General features: G+C 38.2%; 1 protein-coding gene across 2 annotated transcripts in view; it reads left to right on the top strand.

Moving 5' to 3' along the window:
• Window positions 1-13503, top strand: part of PTPN11 (protein tyrosine phosphatase non-receptor type 11) — a 77230-nt gene that overhangs the window by 16680 nt on the left and 47047 nt on the right. Inside the window, exons 2-6 of one of the 2 annotated variants that reach the window (XM_067700644.1) lie at window positions 458-580; window positions 6384-6575; window positions 8370-8562; window positions 11650-11766; window positions 12420-12533. In XM_067700644.1, coding sequence (XP_067556745.1) covers window positions 458-580; window positions 6384-6575; window positions 8370-8562; window positions 11650-11766; window positions 12420-12533 — 739 coding nt within the window. Of the gene's footprint in view, window positions 1-457; window positions 581-6380; window positions 6576-8369; window positions 8563-11649; window positions 11767-12419; window positions 12534-13503 lie in introns of both variants that reach the window. The other variant, XM_067700643.1, reaches the window with a different exon arrangement.

The following is a 13503-nucleotide window of genomic DNA, read 5'->3' on the forward strand; positions in this document are numbered from 1 at the left end:
TGCTCTGTCCCTTAAGTGTTTTGCTCCAAGCATACTGGCCTCTTGAGTGCTTGAGCATGTCAAATACGGTCTGCCCCCGTGCCCTTGATCTTGTTCCTCCCTCTGCCTGATATGTTCCTTTCCTATATGGCTGCATATTGCTGCCTCATTTCTTCCAGGTCTGATCAAATGTTACCTTATTGCTAAGGCCCTCCCCACCACCCTATGTAAATAGCATCCACCTCAGCCCCAATCCCACTGACCATGCCCCCAGCCCCATCTACTGTGCTAGCAGGATCCCAGGCTCCTACCACGGGGAAGACAAGGAGGAGGCGGTGACCAAAGAGAGGAAGGGAAAGGGATTGGGTTGGTGTTTTTATTTGCTACTCTACTAATAAGCATTTTAGCTGTGACGGTGTGGGAAGTAGTGCCGACAGAGTCCTTTGTTTTTCATTGGTCTATTTCTCTCTCTCTCAAGATGGTTTCACCCAAATATCACTGGCGTGGAGGCAGAAAACCTACTGTTGACAAGAGGAGTTGATGGCAGTTTTTTGGCAAGGCCCAGTAAAAGTAACCCTGGAGACTTTACACTTTCTGTTAGGTAAGTTGCAAGAAAAAGAGAGAATCCTGAGAGTGTTTTCCAGAGGGGAAATGTTAGGACCACACTTGGACAACTTGTGACCCTCATTTAGAGCCTGAAGGTCTGCCTGCTGCCCCGTGGGTGAGGCCTTGCCAGTGCCCTGGCCCACAGATCAGGTGTGATTCAGGCCTGCTGTGGGGTTCGGGATGTGGCCTCCTGAGAGTGAGAGGCTCGGGGAGTCAGCAGAAGGGGCCTGAAGGTGGGCTTTTTCTCCCTTGAGAGGCCACTGAGGATGAGCTGGAGCACAGCATAGCAAGTTCTTAAAGCCTGGGTCGATCCTGCTTCAATCCAAAACAAGGCTCCATCCTTGTTCCCTGCATTTTTCCTTTCCCATCTGTTGATTACGGAATGGGACAAATACTCTCTAAGAGTTTCTTCAAACAGCCTCACAGACGTAGAAAACAAGCTTATGGTTACCAAAGGGGAAAGTGGGGTGGGGGAATAAATTAGGAGTTTGGGATGAACAGGTACACACTACTATATATAAAATAGATAAACAACAAAGGCCTACTGTATAGCACAGGGAACTATACTCAATATCCTGTAATAGCCTGTAAGGGAAAAGAATCTGAAAAAGTATATAACTAAATCACTTTGCTGGACACCTGAAACTAACACGACATTGTAAATCAATTATACTTTAATTTAAAAAGAAAAAAGAAAGAAAGAAGGAGAAGAGTTTCTTCAGATCACTTTTCTTTTTCAAGAAATAAAATATCACTGAGGAAGTTGTGGTCCCGTTTGTTCCCCTGCCCAGTCCCATTCCCCTCCCTCTTTCCTCAGAGGAAACCACCATCAAGAGGTTGGTATATCTCCTTCCTGAACGTGTTTTTATACTTGTACTGCATTTGTGCTATGTGTGAATGATATGAGGTTGGTTTGTGTGTTTTTAGAATTCATATCCATTGCTTTATAATGTACGTATTCTGAGACTACCTTTAAATTTTTTTTGAGTTCTGTGCTGATACATATAGATCTAATTATTAACTTTAATGGCTATATAATATTCGAAGGTGTGCATATACCACAGTTTATCCCACCCCCTATTGTTGGACACTGAGTTGTTTTTAGTTTGTTTAAAATTGTTTTGAACAGTATTGGCAACATCTATTACATGTTTCTTTGGACACATGTGGGAGAGTTTTTCTAGAAATTGACTTTCTCTTATATACTCAATCTCCTTACTCTAGCTCATTCCAGGAGCCAGAACTGAACTGCTCTATGAATTTTCTTTTATTATTATTATTTTTAAATAAAGAAGTAAGGAAAACATGTTCTGAGGATTTATTTAGGACTCCTTCGGGATTTGGGAAGTCCCTTTTTGGTATCGATTAGTTTCTCAAGGAGCTCACGTTGTTGGCTTTTACTTCCGTTTTGCAACAAGGAGAGGGCAGAAGCCTTCATGAATTTTCCCAGGCTTATCCTAGTACAGACTTCTAACCTACAGTTGAGTGACATTTGACCTGTAAGAGTTTGGATGGAGATTATATAATAATAACAACAATGAGGTTGAGGAGGAGGATGATAGCAGACGTTATTGAGGGCTTGACATATTCCAGGCCAGCTTGCTAAGCACTCTCCACATATCATTTTATTTAATCTCTCCAACAACCTATGAATAAATGCCACTATTATCTTCATGTTAGGGGTGAGTAAGCTGAAGCACAGAGGTTAATTTACAAAGCTGGTTTCATAGCTAGTAAGTGGCAGAGCCGGGACTACAGAACTGGTGAGGTTTTTTTTTTTTCTTTTTCCTCAACTTTTTATCTTGAGAAATTTCAGCCCTATAGGAAAGTCAAAAGATGAGTACGGTGAATACCCACATTCCCTTTACCTGTTAACATTTTGCCATGTTTGCTCTTTTTCTCTGAGTGTGTGTGTGTATGTGTATACTCTCCCCTCCCCCAACCTTTTGAAAATAAGTTGCAGATGTCAGGATGCTTATTTTTACCTCTGAGTACTTCAGTGTGCATGACCTATGAACAAGGACATCCTGTATAACTACAATATCATGATTATATATAAGAAATTTTAAGTGATTCCATAATGTTATCTAACACACAGTCCATATTCAAATTTCTCTCGTCATTTCAATAGTGGATTTTGAAGTCATCCCTTTATTTCACATCAGGAAGCACAAAATATCTGTTTGCCCCATCTTCTGGAGTGTCATTGCTTCTAGGCCCTTTTAGTAGACAGAGCTGGGAAATAAATACTTATATATTTAAAACCAAATTTTAAATATATCAGTATCAATAAATATATAAATATATATCAGACGAGTCTGATAGCTCTAGTTCAGCCCAGTTTACCTTTTCCCATTCCGTATTTGTGTTTCCCTTCTGTAGAGAGAACCGTGTTTCACAGCAGCATCAATGTATGACCTCATTTGCCCAATCTTCTAATACAAAGATAGTTTCAGAATTACTATACCATTATCATTTCTAATTACAAACCCATTAAGTAAAGTTCATGATTTCTCTGGAGTGTTTCTGTTCACAGCATGTATCCCACTAAGGGTGTATAATCTGTACTGTGTTCAAAAGCTACGGGAATTAATTTTCTGTGTAGTTACAAACTTACTGCAAAGTTGGAGTCATTTCTTTCTTTCTGTATTCAGTTTTTTGGTTTTGTACTCATTTTTTTGATCCTTGTTGATTTTATTTTTTGAATATGTGAAACATTTACAAGATTTAAAAGTCAAACTGTATAAAAAGGTATATTCTGACAAACCTTATTCTTATCCCTACCCTGTGTACCTTATTTCCATCCCTGTAGGTAACCAGTTTTATTAATTTATGGTTTATCCTTCTGTGTTTCTTTTCACACATGAAGTGGAATACTAAGTCTATTTCTTTGTAGTTTACTTTTTTCACTTACAGAAATCTTTTAGTGATCTTTCTCATTTTTTAAATTAACTGCATAGCATATAACTTTATACAATTTCCTAAAAATGGGAATTTAGTTATTTCCAATATATTACAATGATAAATAATACTGCATTTAATATGATAACATTTTGCATATGTTTTGTGCTTTTGGAAATGTATCTTCAGAGGTGAATTCCCGGGAGAGAGATGACTGGGGCAGAGAGTCAATATATATTAGTATAGTTTTTCCAAATTCCCCTCCACAGTGATTGTACCATTTTGCATTCTCACCAACAGTGTCTGAGGGTCCCTGTTTTTCCACAGCTTCCAGTTGAGTGTTGTCAAGCTTTTCACTTTCGTCATCCTGATAGGTGAGAAATGGTATCTCAGTGAATTTTAATTTCTCTTATGATTGAAGCTGAACATCTTTTAATAAGGTTAAAGGTCATCTGTATATCTTTTTGGTGAACTTAGAATCAGTGCTTTTAACAACTCTTAAACTGCCAAGTTTCACTTTATATATGTTTTCTTATGTATATGATGTATATTATAGACACTGAGATGCATGTGTGTGTGTGTGTGTGCATGCATAAATGACAAGTTTATTGTTCTAGTTTTCTACAGTGATCTAATCTTTTTGTTATGTGCCCATGCTAAAAATTTGATGATTAGGTTGCCTTAGTTAGTCAAGGAAGATCCCCTTTTTTTAATTTTGAGGGAAAAAAAATACAGAAAAATACAAAAAATTATGTCCAATTACCCATATTGTATTTATTGCCAGTCATTTTTTCCTTCAAAATAAAATATAAAAAAAAAGCAAAATTTCCCTTTTTTCACCACCCTTCCTGCTGTTCTTCTCTTTGCCACAGAGACAGCTACTTTCTGAGTTTGGTGTATTTCTTTCTAGTTCATTAAAAAAAAAGTACAGGGCTTCCCTGGTGGTGCAGTGGTTGGGAGTCCGCCTGCCAATGAAGGGGACTTGGGTTCCAGCCCTCGTCCGGGAGGATCCCGCATGCTGCGGGGCAACTAGGCCCGTGAGCCACAACTACTGACCCATGTGCCGCAACTGCTGAAGCCTGCACGCCTGGAGCCCCTGCTCCGCGGCGGGAGAGGCCACCGTGGTGGGGGGCCCGTGCACTGCAGCAAAGACTGGCCCCCACTCACCGCAACTGGAGAGGGCCCGCCCACAGCAATGAAGACCCAACACAGACAAAAATAAATAAATAAAATAAATAAATTTTTTTTAAAAGTACATATAATAAGTAATATAACATAAAAGTAATATAATAATAAAATATAATATATATGTATGTCTGTGGTCTGTGTCATGAATAATGTATAATATTACTTGTGTGCATTCTGAAATTTTCACAAATGGTACATGCTGAGCATATCATTCTGCATTGTGCTTCTTTCATGCAGTATCATGGTTTTTTTTGGCTGCGCTGTGTGACTTGGGGTATCTTAGTTCCTCAACCAGGGATTGAACTTGGGCCCCTGCAGTGAAAGCGCTGAGTCCTAACCACTGCACTGCCAGGGAATTCCCAGTATCATGTTTTTGAGATCCATCTATGTTGCTTTATAGTCCATACCTGAAATATCTGTTTTTGTGATATGTTAAGTCAAGGTTAGAGACAGAAAGCTGAGGTGTTAAAATAGAATCAGGTGTAGCTGGAGGAGAGAGACCCAGAGTACTTTTTTTACCCACTGGAAAAGATTGTAACCAAAAATTAGAAGTAGATATTGTTATTAACATTGTAGGACAATTTTTCTTACTTTCCTACGTTTCCATTTTCCTTTATCTTTAGTAGAATTGTGTTTATATTTAACAGAGGCTTCATCAATAACACTATAGGGTCAGACTAAAAAATAAAAAAAGGTCAGTGATTACCATTTTGGGGTTGCCAGACCCCTTGGGTCCACAAAGATGATTACGGGTGTCCTTGAGATGTACTTAATAGTACAGAAAACCAAATGGAAATCATCAAACTGCCTAGGCTAACTAAAATACCAAGTTTTAGAAACTTTTGGTCAGTGTTGTCAATTCATTGGGTTGACATACTAGCTATCTCACATGGGAAACTCTGTTAATTATATGTCTTTAAAATGATTTTTAAAGATACAATTACATATAGTATCTTAAGTGTATATTGAGATGAGTTTTGACAAATGTGTTTATCAATGCAACCAGAGCTCCAATCAAAATCTTAAGTATTTCTATCACCCTAGAAAGTTTCTTGGTGCCGGTTTCTATTCTCCCTCCCCCTAAGAGGCAACCACTCTTCTCTTTTCTATTCCCATTGACTAGCTTATTCTACAACGTCATATAAATGAAGTCATACAGTATATATTCTTTTGTGTCTGGCTTCTTTCTCTTAACATAATGTTTTTGAGATTCACCTAAGTTGATTGTATATATCAGTGGTCCTCTCTCTTATTTGAATTGCTGTGTGATATTTCATTGTATGAGTATTTGTGTATCCATTTTGGCCATAAATATTTGACCTTTCAATTTTTTTCTACTACAAAAAGGCTGCAATGAATATTCTTGTACAAGTCTTTTGGTAGCCATGCAGTTTCATTCCTTTGGGGCAAAATACTAGGAGTATGTTTGCTGGATTATAAGGTAAATGTACGTTTAATTTTAGCGATATTTGTCTTGATTAATTGATGAGAAAAATGATTGTCACTTAATATACGCAGAGCCCTTTGTGTTGAAATGGTTGACTGGTTATTTCACTCACTGCATTTGTTTAGGAAAAGCGTAAACTTGCACACTCCTTGGGTTTGTTTCAATGTTTAGGTGAAATCTGATAACGAATATGAGATCCGTTTTTACTAGTAGCTCTTTATTTGTCTTTTACCCCCACTTTTCTAATGGAATATTTTAGAAGAAATGGAGCTGTCACCCACATCAAGATTCAGAACACTGGTGATTACTATGACTTGTATGGAGGGGAGAAGTTTGCCACTTTGGCTGAATTGGTCCAGTATTACATGGAACATCATGGGCAATTAAAAGAGAAGAATGGAGATGTTATTGAGCTCAAATATCCTCTGAACTGTGCAGATCCTACCTCTGAAAGGTCAGTTACATTTTCGTAACTGCAGAGTCTGCATCTCTCCCACGCCATAGGTGTGAGGTGAATGCATTATGGGGGTTTGACTTCTGTTTCTCAAACTGTAATCTTAAAAGTGTTACTAAAGTAAGAGTAATAGGATCAGATTATTCTCAGAGTGGCCTTTTCTGAAGGCCACCTTTCTGAAGCAAAAGCTTCAGTCAGTGTTACTTACACTCGTTCTACAGAAGTCTCAGACTATTCCTGTATATACTTGATACATGCAGTAATGTTAAGATTATTGACCTTGAGCGTTATCGAACTTTGAGCGTTAGGAGAGGAAAACAAATGATAATGGGAACACCAAAATAGCAGTTCCCTGTAGTAGCTTCTGACCAGCTATTCAGCAATGCCACCAACAGATGTCAGTTTAAGCTCAGAAGTGGGAAAGCAGAGGACTCGGTCAGATTTTTCATCAGTTCTTTTATGTTATATCCACAAATGTGTGAGAATGACCCTAATTAGAGGGAATCGTATTATTTCAGAGATCTTTCCCCAGTGTTGGAACTAAGCTGATGAAAGCTGGGGCTTGACTTAACTTGCATTAATTTTATTGGTTTTCTGCATTCCCAGTCTCTTCTCTCTGACTCAGTACCAAATCAGGGTCTCTTAATTAGGTTTGAATATTTTCTGTCTTCAAGTAGGTTTCTTCTACTTATACCTTCGTGTCACTGGTATTTTATGCTGATAATTTGTTTTCCAGCCAAATTATTAAGCAAAAGGCTGTCAGCCAATTCTGTGCAGTTTATTTAATTTTACTCTGTTCAGTTGAGGGTAGATGAAAAATACCTCGAAGTATATTCCTTTAGTGTTGAGCCATTAGTAGTATGTGCTGTGATCATGCTTGTTTCCTCACCAAGATCCTGAGGGAAAAGCCACATTATTAATATGACTATGTTAAGATGTTTTCTGTAGTAACTTAGAGTAGCACTGTTTCACAGTCTGACCTCAGATGGCCTACATTAGGACTCTGGTGTGCTGGTTAAAAATGCAGATTGCTGGGCCCCATTCAGACTTAGTGTATTGGTATCTCTCATTGTGAGGCATGGGAATTCACATTTTTAGCAAAATCCCTTGCCTCTACTCCAAGTCTTACGTGCATTAAAATTTGAAATGATGACCCAGTGGATAGTACAAGGATGTTGACAGCAAACTTGGAGGCTATTGAAGTATAGATTGGAAATCTGGAAAAGCTTGGAATGCCTGAACTAATTTATAATGAAGATCCTTTTTAATGTAGTGTTTGCATGCCAAAGCAAGGGCAAACATTCAAATGATTCTCTGTCGCTACCATAACTCTCTATTATAACTTCTTTAAATGACTGTAATTAAATAATTGGTCCTTTTAGGGTTTGGCAGTGGAGAAATGACAAACTGCCTTTTTAAAAGATGGGGGATTTAAAAGAAAATAGGAAAGATTGAGGATATTTGCCTCCAAATGATTGTGGGCTCATTTAAGGAGTTTAATGGTCATTCTTTTTTTTTTTTTTTTGGCCGCACCACGTAATCTGTGGGATTTTAGTTCCCTGACCAGGGACTGAACCCAGGCCATGCCAGTGAAAGCCCGGAATCCTAACCATTGTCATTTTTCCTGCCTGCTTGGGATGCAAATTCTGTCTTATGTGGAATGGATCAATCTCTTGGAGGAACGTGCCTGTTTTTAATTGTGTTGAGTAGAGGTGACTATGTACGGTAGTTTTGTGAAAGAATGTTGTGAACGCATGGCAGAACTCAATTGATTTTTCATTTAAAAAAATTTAGGTGGTTTCATGGACATCTGTCTGGGAAAGAAGCAGAGAAATTATTAACCGAGAAAGGAAAACATGGTAGCTTTCTTGTGCGGGAGAGCCAGAGCCACCCTGGAGATTTTGTTCTCTCTGTCCGAACCGGAGATGACAAAGGGGAGAGCAATGACGGCAAGTCTAAAGTGACCCATGTTATGATCCGCTGTCAGGTAAAACCCGGATTGAACTGTGGGTCTGGTGAAACGTCATCTTTGGGTGGTTTTTTGGCTGGGAGAAGACCGACACCATTACTTCCAAAGTCATTTAGTTAAGGGCTTCTACACTTTTAGTACCTTGTTAATTATAACTGTTTCATCATTTCCGAACTTTATTAAATTACTTATTTCCTCTCTATCTCTGGCAGATTAAGTCATGCCTCAGTACGTCACCTTCTGCCCTGCAGTATCTTTTTTTTTTTTCTTTGGCTGCATCACGCAGCTTATAGGATCTTAGTTCCCCGACCAGGGATTGAACCTGAACCCTTGGCAGTGAAAGCACCGAGTCCTAACCACTGGACTGCCAGGGAATTCCCAGCCCTGCAGTATCTCAGTCTGTGCTTGGTTACAGCTGGAGTCTGCCTCTGTCTTAATTTCTAAAGCTATGGCCTCAGCTTCTCCCTTGGGTCAGCACAGTCTAAGCCTGTGACTACATGTACTTTCATATTATAGAATTCTGGTTAAGGCTGGGAGAACTGAACTCACCATTTCTTGTTTTTAATGTGATGGCTAGACCAGGGAGGTTGGTTCTCAGTCAACTACATCAAACTTTGTTTTGACATAGTTTCCTAAATAGCAACTGTCTATTCACTTATTGCTTCGGTTTTTCAATAAGATTAAAAAAAAAAAAACCAAAAAAACCCAGCTTTATTGAGATATAATTCACACACCATACAATTCACCCTTTTAAAGTGGACAATTTGGTGGTTTTTAGTATATTCACAAATTAGGCAGCCAACAACGTTAATTCCAGAACATTTTCATCACCCCAACAAGAAACCCTGGGTTCATTACCAGTCTCTCCCCATTTTTCCCCCTCCCCCCAGCTCTTGGCAACCGCTAACCTCTTTGTTTCAATGGATTTGCCTATTTTGTATATTTTATATAGATGGAGTCATGTAATATGTGGCCTTTTGTGACTGACTTCTTTTACTTAGCATGTTTTTCAAGGTTTATCCATGTTATAGCATGTGTCAGTAAACTCTTTATTGGCAAACATTTTGTTGTATGGATATATACCACATTTTGTTTATCCATTAAAAAATTAATGGGCATTTTGGGCCATTAATTATTATGAATAATGCTGCTATGAATATTTATATACATTTATGTATTTATCATTTTGTGGTATTCTCTGTTTGATGAGCCATCATGTTCATATTTTCTTTTAATTTATACTTTCCTTTAGTTCTTTGAATATATTTATACTAGCTGGTTTAAAGTCGTTGTCTGGGCTTTCTCAAGGACAGTTTCTGTTGAATGCTTCCCACCCTCCCCCCCACCCCCAAGTATGGACCATATTTTCTTGTTTCTTTGCATGTCTCATAAGTTTTTGTTGGAAACTAGGCATTTTAAATAATATAATATAAATCCTTTGCCCTCCTTTCTCAGGCAGTATTATTTGTTGTTGCTACTTTTTCTTGTTCCTGTAGTTGTTGTTGCTGTTTGTGTGTTCAGTGACTTTCCTGTCTTTGTCTTGCGTGGCCACTGAAGTCTTTGCTTGGGTAGCTTAGTGATCAGTTAATGATTGAACAGAGATTTCCTTAAATGCCTTGAAACATTAAATCTCCCAGCCTTTGCCAGGGAGGCTGTGTGTGTGTGTGTGTGTGTGTGTGTGTGTGTGTGTGTGTGTGTGTGTGTGTGTTGGGGCACGACTGCCTTCAGTGCTCTGGCACCTTAAAACTCTGCCTTAGTCTTCACTTCCTGCTTGCACAGAACCTCAGGATGAGCTAGACGTAAAGATTAGGGCCTTCTTGGATCTTTCCTGAACTTCACACAGCCATGCACGTGCACATGCACATGTCCTTCTAGATTCTCAAGGATATGTTGGAGGTTTTCAGAGCCCCCTGTGGACAATGTCTGGATTTTCCTTTTAAGTTTTTGATCAATCTCTTATTTGCCCTGACTGGTATTGCTGCCTTAGGCCACTGTGATATTAAACAATTGCTGCTGATTGTTTTTGGGAGATCCCCTGAAGGCCGGCTGAGTAAGCTGTAAGTCAATCAAATAAAGACAAGCTCTGAAAATAAGGCTTTCCCAGGGAGCTGCTAAACAGATCAGACAGTGATAATTGTCTAGGGATAGGTCTGGAAAGAGCTCCAAATCCATCTGTCTACTCCAGTTATGCTAAGCTGCTTTGTTTTCACAGCTACTGTGGTTATGAGACTATTGGTTTTCAAGGCTACCAAGAAGCTGGGGAGAGGTAGGTGGGAATAGGGCAAGTTAAAAGGCCACAATTTGTTGTTCTCATCAAGGTCCAATCTTTTTCTTGAATAAATGCTCCTTGAACTTTATTGGTTAATTTTCAGAGTTCTGAAAAAGTTGATGACAATTTTTGCCAGGGTTCTTGTTACTTTTGTGAAAGAGCAGAGTTTCAGAGGTCCTTACTCTGTCATTCTGAAAGTGCTTCTTCCCCCCCACTCGATTTATTTTTAAATAAAAGGTCATACCCAAATATCTTCATGTATCATTTCTAGGGTTTTGTATTTTCTAAGTTTAACCATTTTCCTGTTGTTTTCCTGAAACAGCCTATTCTGGTCTCCTTGTCAGAAAAAATTTCCTGGTCTCTGTTTATAATTTCCCTTTTAAATTTTCATTAGAAGATGAAAGTAAAGGCTTGTATATTGGACTTCAGTGCTGCCTCACCAGCCTTAGAGCTTGTTGTGTTTCAGAGAGAAGTAGTTATTTATCTTCTGTTCAGCAGCCTTGTGTGTAGTCACTTAGCCTAGAGTATAAGTAAATAGTAAATATGGTTTTTCTTTTTTTTTTTCTAACTATTTAGTTAACCTATGAGGGAGAAACTTTTTTGTGGCCTAGTTAATGTTGGATACTTATTTAGAGCTTCTCACACCTCACAATGAACTCTTTTACATTGGATCTGCTTCTCCATTTTCATCATCTTTGTTGCTTCCCTTTCTTTGTGCTCTTACAGCTCTTCAATCTTTCCATTATTGGGGGAGAGTTAGTCTCTGTACTTGAGTTGGGAAAAACAGTAATTTAACATAAAGGTCATGAACATAATTTTTTTTTTTGTCTTGAAAGGAACTGAAATATGATGTTGGTGGAGGAGAACGGTTTGACTCTTTGACAGATCTCGTGGAGCATTACAAGAAGAATCCTATGGTAGAAACATTGGGCACAGTACTACAACTCAAGCAGGTAAGCATTTTGGAAAGCTAAACTCCCCCTCCTTATAGAGTTTAAGAAGTCCGAACATAGAATATTCCAAACAGACAGAAGTAGAATAGTATCGTGAACCTCCATGTACCCATCACCCAGCTTCAATTACGATCAACTCATCAAATCTTGTTTCATTTATTACTCCACTCACTACCTTCTTCTTGTAGTATTTGGAAACAAATTGTAGATAGTACATCATTTTCATGATTATCTCCGTATGTAATTCTAAAAGGCCTTATGGAGTTTTTAAAGCAAAGTTTTTATCAAATTTTCATTGTAGATGCACCTTTGGTTACCTTTAGGTGATCATACCTTTACATTTTGGAGTTATTGCTGTTTCAAAGCTCACACTTATTACTTAGTGGCAAATGATACCATCTCTAACATCGTGGTCTATTTATAAAGAAAAATAGGTTTGAATTTATATCAGCAAAGTGTGTGGAGATTGAAGAAACATATATTTCCTGAAAGAACAGAAAGGAAAGTGAAACTCTATTTGAAAACATTTACTGTGAACTTCCTGTCCTTGCCTCTATGAACACCAACATAGAAGTCTTTTTTTTTTTTTTTTGCATTAACACTTTTTTCTGTAATACTTTCTTCATTTCACACCAACTGCTGAATTTGATTAGCCCCTCAACACAACTCGTATCAATGCTGCTGAAATAGAAAGTCGGGTTCGAGAACTAAGCAAATTAGCTGAGACCACAGATAAAGTCAAACAAGGCTTTTGGGAAGAATTTGAGGTAAGTTTTTAAAAAAAATTTTTTTTACATGATTTATTAAATCCTGTTCTTAATGGAAGAGAAGTTGGTTTTATGTTTGGGATTGGATCTGAAAGACTCGGATCTGCGTCTTTTCTTAATTTGGCCATTGATTGACATGGAACAAGTTGCTGAGGGGGCTTTTTCAAATAGAGCTGCATTATGTTCTGGGAGAAGGGAGTTGGCAGTTAATATTACATGGATGAGCCAATAGCTCCATTTGGGTCTTTTGGTTTGGACTGCTGGCAAAACCCCAGAAAAAGAAAAGAATCTAATTCTTCGGAAGATTTCCAGCATTGGCTGTGGTCTTTAGAAAGAATCTATAGCTTTACTGCAGGGAATAAGTGAAAGACAGTTATCTCGTGGTGGCTTTAATCTGGGAGTTGAAATTTATATCTTTGAGAGGTTAAGGGAACTGATTTCTTTCCTGAAACCAGCTTGGGTAGGAGAATGTCCCCAGTGGGAGTGGGCTGTGTTCCTCTTGCACTGAAGTTTGTCACCTGCCAACTCATTGTAATCTTATTCTCTCCGTTATCATCCCTGTGACAGAAAACTTCGTCAAAAACAATTTTTTTTGTGTGTGTGCCATATTTACCTTCATAGTTATTCTTAGCATGTAGCACACAGTGCCTGGTACACAGCAGAAACTCCATAAATGTTTGTTGAATGAGTATTTGCATTTAGCTAATATTTATGTTATTTTATTAATACTACTCTGTTTATGGGAATGATTATTCCATACTTTTTGTAGGACTTTAGAATTCATAAATATTTGTGGAATGAATGAACAAATGAATGGCCACACGAAGTCCTTTTAACCACAGTATGTCAGATCAACTTGGTGAGATATTATTTCCATTTTACAGATGAGGAGCCTCAGACTCAGGGAGGTTAAGTAAATTGTCCAACTTCTGTACCACGAATATTGATTAAATTGCAGCACTGAGGATGT

This window comes from Pseudorca crassidens, chromosome 12 (assembly GCF_039906515.1).
Source record: "Pseudorca crassidens isolate mPseCra1 chromosome 12, mPseCra1.hap1, whole genome shotgun sequence".
Taxonomy (NCBI): Eukaryota; Metazoa; Chordata; class Mammalia; order Artiodactyla; family Delphinidae; genus Pseudorca; species Pseudorca crassidens.